This window comes from Aristolochia californica, unplaced genomic scaffold (assembly GCF_029961685.1).
Source record: "Aristolochia californica isolate CCGP_79_NKW_82.1479 unplaced genomic scaffold, dmAriCali1.0.hap1 SCAF_12, whole genome shotgun sequence".
NCBI classification, from domain to species: Eukaryota; Viridiplantae; Streptophyta; class Magnoliopsida; order Piperales; family Aristolochiaceae; genus Aristolochia; species Aristolochia californica.
In genome coordinates this window covers 28,912,698-28,921,333 of record NW_027181793.1, presented here as the reverse complement: position 1 = coordinate 28,921,333, position 8,636 = coordinate 28,912,698, and the positions used below count along the sequence as shown (strand labels likewise).

General features: G+C 43.7%; 2 protein-coding genes across 2 annotated transcripts; both read right to left on the bottom strand.

The window, feature by feature from the left end:
• Window positions 1-5,434: 5,434 nt before the first annotated feature.
• LOC137946945 (oleosin Ara h 15.0101-like) lies at window positions 5,435-6,093 on the bottom strand. The gene has a single exon (XM_068793233.1). It carries the CDS (start codon window positions 6,064-6,066, stop codon window positions 5,635-5,637), a length of 432 nt encoding a protein of 143 aa, XP_068649334.1. The 5' UTR covers window positions 6,067-6,093; the 3' UTR covers window positions 5,435-5,634.
• A 679-nt stretch (window positions 6,094-6,772) lies between these two features.
• LOC137946842 (GDSL esterase/lipase At1g29670-like) lies at window positions 6,773-8,191 on the bottom strand. The gene is made up of 4 exons (XM_068793134.1): window positions 7,811-8,191; window positions 7,455-7,685; window positions 7,100-7,352; window positions 6,773-7,005 (listed from the first exon to the last, which is right to left on the bottom strand). The coding sequence occupies exons 1-4, from the start codon at window positions 8,189-8,191 to the stop codon at window positions 6,773-6,775; spliced, it is 1,098 nt and encodes a 365-aa protein (XP_068649235.1).
• Window positions 8,192-8,636: the final 445 nt, after the last annotated feature.

The following is an 8,636-nucleotide window of genomic DNA, read 5'->3' as shown; positions in this document are numbered from 1 at the left end:
ATCTCTGTTATTATTTTTTCGGTTCTCTGTTTCACATGGTATCAGAGCAGGAGAATTTTCCTCTCTTTTCCGTCGCAGAAAGTCAGAGCTAAGTGCTCCTGTAATCGCCTGAGGAAGAAAAAATCCGTCGGAGTTGCAGAACTCTGTTTTTTCTGCAACTCCATATTCCGGTTGTCCCGACGCCAAAAGAACATCGCTGACACCGACGATGGCACCACCACACTGTTACGACTGAAGCCGACGCTCCGCTACCGTTGCCGAAGACGAAGGCTGCCATTGCCGACGACGAACTGCCGTTGCCGAGGACGAAGGCTGTCGTTGCCGAAGACGAAGCGTTTTACGTAGTCGAAATCACGTCGCCGACGAGTTCCGACGATCTCCGACGAGCGCCGACGACGGCATCACCACCCTTTTTCCGACTGAAGCTGACGCTCCGCTGCCATTGCCGAAGACGAAGACCGCCGAAGCCGACGGTATTTTTTTTAACTTAGGTACTGTTGATTTATTTTTCCTGTCGACCCAGACCGGCGGGTCGACCGAATCGGACCGAACTGGTCTAAACTCGAACCGGATCGGACCAGAATTGAATCCGCCTAGATCGTACCGAACCGGACCAGATCGAACCGGACCGGATTAAAAAAAAAAAAATCAGATCGATGGCCACCCCTACAGGCGCATCTACCGACCTTATCCCATCACCACAGATTATAGTCCACCAAGATAATTCTGCGTTTCCAACTGGAATTATCCTCGATGAGACCAATTATTCATTATGGTCCCAACTCATGGAGATGCGAATTGGCGCACGCAACAAAGCTGGATACCTCACCGACAAAACAAAAAAACCGGCATCTGGTGATGCTAATCTTGGAGCATGGATTACTGAAAATCAAAGAGTTAAAAGTTGGCTTATTGACTCCATGAGTCCATTGCTCATGCAGCGATTTATTCGCCTCTCCACTGCCAAGGAGATATGGGAAGCAGTATAAAAAACATTCTATGATGGATCCGATGAAACTTGTATATTTGAGCTGAACCAGAGATCTTTTTCTACCAAACAAAATGGTAGACCGTTATCCACATACTACAATGAACTGGTTGCTATTTTCCAAGAGATTGATCATAGAACTATATCTCAGGAAGGAACAGTCGAAGGGCTAATCCAGTTGTACTCTGCAATGGCTAGGCTTCGGGTTCATATTTTTCTTAGTGGGCTTGACTCCGAATTTGATCAAGTTCATGGAGAAATTTTGCGAAAAGATCCCAAACTTGATTTGGAAAGTACATATGCCTATGTCAGACGCGAATATCAACAGAGACAGACAATGGGGAGCTATCGCCCAGTCTCCGAGAACTCGGCGATGTTGGTCAACCAAAGCCGACAAGGATCATCAAACAGTCGAAACCCTCAATCCTCTGGCAAAGGTAACAATCGTGTATGTATTCACTGCGGGAAAAAAAGGACATTCACAACACCGGTGTTATGAGATTATTGGCTATCCGGAGTGGTGGGATTTCTCGAAAAATCCCCGTAACAAGACTGCTGGGAAAGCTATGGTGACATCCATGGAAGAGAATCAGGAGCTACCTACTGCAAATGTTGCCCATCCAGGTATTCTCGATAATGCATTAGTATTTTCTGTACATTCTAAGAATAGACCTTGGATTATTGATACAGGTGTATCCGATCACATGACAAGGGATCCTAGTCAGTTACAATCCATCCTACCTTTTCCACAATCTGTTATTTCAACAGCCAATGGTAGTACCTCTCCTATTACTGGGGAAAGATCTGTTATCTTATCCAATAATCTTACATTAGATACTGTCCTTGTGATTCCCTCTCTTGAATATAACCTTTTGTCTGTTAGCCAAATTACTTCCACTCTTGCTTGTACTGTAACTTTTTAGCCCTCATTTTGTGTCTTTCAGGACATTCTAACCCGGAAGATTCTTGGTTATGGTGTTAGACGGGGCAAACTCTACTATTTGGAGTTGACAGAAAACGGGGGATCGAAAATCAGTCAGACAAATCAAGCTAGCAGTGAAGATAATGCTCAAACAACTATATGGTTATGGCACCGACAATTAAGCCATGTTTCCTTTGGTTATCTTAAGAAATTGCGACCTCAACTTTTTTCAGGTTTGACTGATGTGCATTTTCATTGTGACACATGTGAATTGGCTAAAAACCACAGTATTGCTTATTTCCCGAGTTTGAATAAAAGTTTCGAACCTTTTGCGGTTATTCATTCTGATGTTTGGGGTCCAGCCAAGATTCCCTCTATTTCTAGAGCTCGTTACTTTATGACATTTATTTATGAATGTACTAGAATGACTTGGGTCTCTCTGCTTATCCACAAAAGTGATGTGAGTCTAGCATTTCAGAAATTCCATACCATGATACATATTCAATACCAAAAGCAGATTCGTGTTTTGCAATCTGACAATGGTACTAAGTTTGTTAATGCTTCTCACGAAACTTTTCTGACCACTCATGGAATTCGTCACCAGACTTCTTGCACCTATACTCCCCAACAGAATGGATTGGCAGAAAGAAAGAATAGACAACTTTTGGAAGTAATACGTGCCTCTCTCTTTGGCATGAACATGCCTCGATTTTATTGGGGTGAAGCTATCACATCTGCTGCCTACCTCATCAATCGAACACCTTCTAAAGTACTGGATTTTCAAACTCCTCTACATAAGCTACAATCCCTGATTTCAATTCCCCATCTTCCAAATCTTGAACCCCGAATTTTTGGGTGTACCGCTTATGTTCATATCCCAAAGATCTTGCGAAATAAACTTGATCCATGTGCCAAGCGATGTGTATTTGTTGGCTACTCTGATCTTCAAAAAAGATATCGATGTTATGATCCACACACCAGCAAACTCCATGTGACTTTAGATGTCTCATTCCATGAATCAGTCCCTTATTATTCAGGGGGAGTTTCTTGGACATCTCTTCAGGGGGAGAGTTCAAATGAAGAGAATGTTCCACATGAAGCTAACGGAAATATTGAAAGAGGTGCCGAATTTATTGAGTTAGAAGCGGTGAATGAATTTTTTAAGTGTCATGATGTGCAACAAGACTGTGATTCAGTAATTTCACCCGAAGAACCCCCAGAGTTGCCCCCGTCTGCACCAACAACTGAAGAATCAACCCAGAATGTTCCTCCTCAGGTAAATACGAATCTTGTGTTTGATGAGTCTACTGAAACATGTCTTCCTACAGAAAACATAACCTCTAGATATCCACAAAGATTGAATAGGGAAGTTCCAAAAAAACAGTATGAACCTGATCTTGAAGCAAATACCAAATACTCAATCAATAACTATGTGTCCTCCCATAGGTTGACTAAATCATATGCATTTACTGTTGATCAATTATCCAGGGTTTCTATTCCTAGTAATGTGCAGGATGCATTAGCTGATCCAAAATGGAAAAAAACGATGAACGAAGAGATGGAGGCTCTACAAAAAAATTCCACTTGGGAACTTGTTCCCCAACCTAAAGGAGTAAGAACAATTGGATGTCGATGGATGTTCACATTGAAACTCAAACCGAATAGAAGCATTGACAGATATAAAGCTCGGCTAGTTGCAAAAGGATATACGCAAAGGTATGGGATAGACTATCAGGATACTTTTGCACCAGTAGCTAAGATCAATACAATTCGTATTCTTATATCTATAGCAGCAAATCGAGACTGGCCTCTGCAACAATTTGACGTTAAAAATGCCTTCCTCAATGGAGACTTAGAAGAAGAAGTCTACATGGAACTACCACCAGGTGTAAAAAGTGGTTCTTTGTCTCAAGGTAAAGTTTGTAAATTGAAGAAGTCATTGTATGGGCTGAAACAGTCACCTAGAGCATGGTTTGGGAGATTCTCGACTACAATGAAGGAGTTTGGTTATAAACAAAGTAACTTAGATCATACTTTATTTATAAAATACAAAAAAGGAAAGGTAACAACATTAATTGTATATGTTGATGATATGGTCGTGACAGGAGATGACCCAGGTGAAATGCAAGCTTTACAGGAGTATCTAGCTACTAAATTTGAAATGAAGGATCTCGGACAACTTAAATATTTTTTGGGGATTGAAGTTGCAAGATCGAAACAAGGAGTCTTCCTTTCACAGTGAAAATATGTGTTGGATCATCTAGCTGAAACCGGAATGCTTGACTGTAAACCAATGGAGACGCCGATGGAAATGCATCATAAACTCAGAATTCTTCCAGATCAAATTCCAGCAGATAAAGGGCGTTATCAGCGATTAGTTGGAAGATTAATCTACCTATCTCACACAAGGCCCGATGTAGCATATGCAGTAAGCGTTGTGAGCCAGTTCATGCATGCACCAAGTGAAGAACATATGGAAGCAGTCTATCGGATCTTGAGATACTTAAAGAGTGCTCCAGGAAAAGGTTTGTTATTCTCAAAAAATGGTATCTCTAGTATTGAAGGGTATACAGACTCTGATTGGGCAGGTGATCAGAAAACCAGAAGATCCACGTCGAGTTACTTTACTTTTGTGGAAGGGAATCTTGTCACTTGGAGAAGCAAAAAACAGAAGGTAGTATCAAGATCAAGTGCTGAAGCTGAATTTCGAGGTATGGCTCATGGTGTATGCGAGTTGTTATGGATACGGAATATACTGAGAGACTTAGGGATTGAATACGACAAACCTATGAATCTTCACTGTGATAACAAGGCAGCTATCGCAATTGCACAAAATCCAGTTCAACATGATCGCACTAAACATGTTGAAGTTGATCGTCATTTCATCAAAAAGAACCTCGATGCAAAGATTATACAATTCCCCTTCATTCAATCTACGAATCAGATGGCGGATATGCTCACGAAGGCAGTATCAGGGAAAACATTTCATGGTATAATTGACAAGTTGGGTTTGACTGATATCTATGCACCAACTTGAGGGGGAGTGTTGAAATGTATAGTTGTATAGCGTGATCGGAGGAAACTGTATAGCGTGATTGTTTCCTCTGATCCCGTGATTATATTCTTGATTCTATTCCTTGATTTTAGGATCTAAATTGATCCTAAAATCAACTTGTAATGTATTATAAATACCTCCTAAACGGAGAAGAAGAAACTCATCAGAAAACCATTTCGTTCAATCTCTGTTATTATTTTTTCGGTTCTCTGTTTCACATCCAATGCCGCCGCTCTCCCCTTTAAATTGATTCGAAGGGGATTATCTCTTTGTCAGCACTTTTCTTCTGCTGGAATGAAGGGGGGGTCCCCTCTTGAGTTTCTCTTAATTTTTTATTTTTTTTATCATCACGGTTCAACTGAGAGATCAAACCTGATTCTACCTGAGCTGAATCAATTTTTTTCACTTTGATTATTAGTGCAGTAGAACAGTTTGAAGTTTAAACTGGGCCTGCAAGTTCCCTGACAACGCATGCATGCCTGGGCTGAAGTTGAAGAAGAGTAATCGAGCAAACAACCGGGAAACAAAGATCTACATTGAAGGCTAGCTGCAAATGAAACTACAATACTCTCCAGACACAGAAACACAAAGCATAAACAGAACTACAGCGCGCCACACATGACGAGTCGGAGCGAATCCACAATGCAATGCTCTCGCCCCTTCCTGCGTCTAAGATCCCTCCGTCACTTCCTGCGCCTTGTTCTGAACGTACTGTCCGTACTCCTTAGCTCTCTCCTTCACGTCCCTAGCCTTGTTCGCCAGTCTCATCCGCGCCTGGTCCAGCTGCTCTGACCCCACCGGGTGCTTCCCGGTTGCGTACCTGTAGATCCACGACAGAGCGGAAACGGCAGCGATTCCCATCCCTCCCGAGAAGATGAACCCCGACACCGCCAAGAAAATGGCTATCCCTGCCGGCACTAGCACCGGGCTGAAGATCAACAACAGCGGGGTCACCAACACCAGCCCAACGACAGTGCCCGTCAAGGTCAGCCCAGACATTACAAGCAGCGCCCCTCCAATGCATGCAGCCGCGACGAACTTCGCCGCCTGTTGGGCCTCCGGCGCCGCCTCCGTCGATTTGTTGTACGATTGGTCTGCCATCCTATTCCGGTCACCGGAGCAATTACTTGCAGCAGACAGCAGTCGACGCGATGAAACTTGGGAGGAGGGCGGAGGGTGGGTTATATTTATACGAAGATGAGAGGGCGTGAGAAGGTGACACGTGGAGATGAGTGCAGCGCAAGAGCGTTGAAATGCGTGACGGGCTTTGATCTCGATAAGAATCACGAGACAGGGTGGGGGATGGAGAAAAGGGTGGCGTGTTGATGGCGCGCGACGGTTTTGGTGCATGACTGACGACGAGGGTGCGCCGGCACGTGGAGGCGCTGCCATCGCCTCTGTGCTGCCCCTTCTCTGCCTTTTTTACGGTTCGCGAGGCGATTAGAGGATGGGGGGATAAGGAACTTCAATCAAGAATAATGATATTATTCATTAAACACCATTAAAGATTTTTATCATTTTAAAATTTTTATTCGACAATAAAAAACCGATTTTTATCATCTCTATCATTTTCATGAGACTTAAGAAATTAAATTAAAAAAATCCTTTAAAATTGGCACAAACAAACACTTGAAAGCTTTGGTCAAATAAAAAAATTTTGTTTTTAATTTTTTAATGATTTTCTATTGTTGAAGTAATAAGAAAACCAGAGAAAAAACAGAGATAGAACGCTAATGTCCATACGATAGCGGTTGATCCAAAAGTGTACATGTTAATCTCTAAAGATTCATTCACAAAAGTGTTTTGATCAAAGTGTCACTAATTTTTTCACGTTAATGGGATAAACTTCTTCCCGGAGCTCTGATTGATATGCCTTCTTGGCTACTATATGGGCCGCCGCCTGTGTAGGGTGTATCCCATCCCAGAAGACGTGAGAGCTCCGGTCTTCGCAGGCGGCCCCGTTTCTCATGCACAGCATCCCGTACCCTCCTCTTCCGTTCGAAGGCACCTCGCAGCACGGCTTGCTCGTCTCGTTGAACCCTGGATTAATTTCCCAAGAAAACAGCTAAACTGGTCGGTTACTTACTCCTAGGAGGGAAGGGGGATGAGAATTGAGATTGGTTGCTATAATTACCATGAGATGTGGGATCATCGATTATATCTTTCATGATATTGTAGACGTTGACGAAAACCAGGTTGGCTTCGGGGAGTTGAGGTTTGATCTCATCCACCAACGACTGCATGCGCCCGGCGAACAACTTAGCGGCATGGTCGAAGCTGTCGACGCAGCTACCTTGCCCGAGAGGACTCGATCTCACCACTGGCACGCAGCCCAGAGGCTCGGTAGAAAGCAACACGAATTTACGAGCGCCGAGTTCGTACAGTTTCTGCGAAGGATGAATAAGGGGAAAGTTAAAAAAATGAAATGAAGAAGGGAAAGAAATCTCAGTTTTTTTGTTTTTTTGTTGTTTGTTATTTGTTCCGTTTACCTTGATATGATCGGACAAGGCGGCAATCATGCTCTCTGTGAATTCCTGCAAGCTGATTCCGTCGTGACTGTACAAGTAATTTATTAGATAGTCGAATCCACCGGTACCTATGAGGAAGACGTATTTGGTGAGGGTCAATGGAAGATTGTCAGCAAACTTCCGATTGAACTCCGGCAATGTCACTCCCTGGAAGTTTTTTATCTGCTCGTTTAGGCTCGTGGAGGTCATAGCCTGAGAGAAAAGATCGATCACTTGAACAATGAGAAATCAAGGCGGAAACATGCATGTTCAAACAAGATAAGTAATGGAGAATTCCGGCCTATGGAAGGTCGCATTTCGTTATTTCACAGCCTTACTTCCATCTCTCCAGTCGCATCCAATGCACCGGAGCCGGCCGCGGCGTAGTTGACACCGTGCAACACCGCCTCCCCTGTCGCATGGGGGTTCACGAAAGCGGGCACATATCCCGGAAACTCCAGAAAGTCGCCGAGCCAATCAGCTATCGTCTTTCCGTTGCTGAACCTTCCGGTGGTTCCGACTGGGAAATCGATCCCGTACGGCAAGTAACTCGCCTTAGCCGTCATCCTCGTGTAGCCATTGTTGCCATTATCAAGCAAAGAGCTCCCAAACACAAACATGCCCTTAAATTCCTCCTCCTTTCCCACTTTTTCACAAGTGGATGCGCAGAGGAGAAGAGACAGGGAGAGGAAGAGAAAGGGTATATTGCTCTTGGTCATGGCGGTCGAAGGATCCATAAACCCAGGTGGAAGGGAAGCGTTAATTTCTTCTTGCAAGGGGCGCCCAAAAATGAAGGAACAAAGGGAGCATTTAAAAGGGTTGAATCTTAAGTTCGGATCTGTTATGTTTAATTTAGGTAAGGGGATAATTGCTACAGGTTGATACTGCGCAGCGGTGAAAAATGAGCTATGCTTTGGATGTTTGATGGGGATGACAGCTTTTGTTGTAGTTGAATGGAGAATTTGAAGGACAGGAGAGAAAGAAGGAGAATTTGACGCTCGTTTACGCCCTTTGGTCCACAAAAACTCCCATCATATGGACAAAGGTTTTGTTGTGTGTACTCGGTTTTCCCACAAATAAGAAACCATCACACGTGTCGGTTTAAAGGTACGTAACTCTCTTGAGTTTCGAGCGCTCTCCCTCGCCTGTACAGCTCACGCACAG

What these genes read in the sequence shown, in the direction of transcription:
- LOC137946842 (XM_068793134.1), bottom strand. Translation starts at nt 8,191, where the DNA reads ATGACCAAGAGCAATATACCCTTTCTCTTCCTCTCCCTGTCTCTTCTC. An exon ending in CCTTGTCCGATCATATCAAG is followed by an intron (nt 7,353 to 7,454) that starts GTAAACGGAACA and finishes CATCCTTCGCAG; the next exon opens with AAACTGTACGAACTCGGCGC. An exon ending in CGATGATCCCACATCTCATG is followed by an intron (nt 7,006 to 7,099) that starts GTAATTATAGCA and finishes AAATTAATCCAG; the next exon opens with GGTTCAACGAGACGAGCAAG.
- LOC137946945 (XM_068793233.1), bottom strand. Translation starts at nt 6,066, where the DNA reads ATGGCAGACCAATCGTACAACAAATCGACGGAGGCGGCGCCGGAGGCC.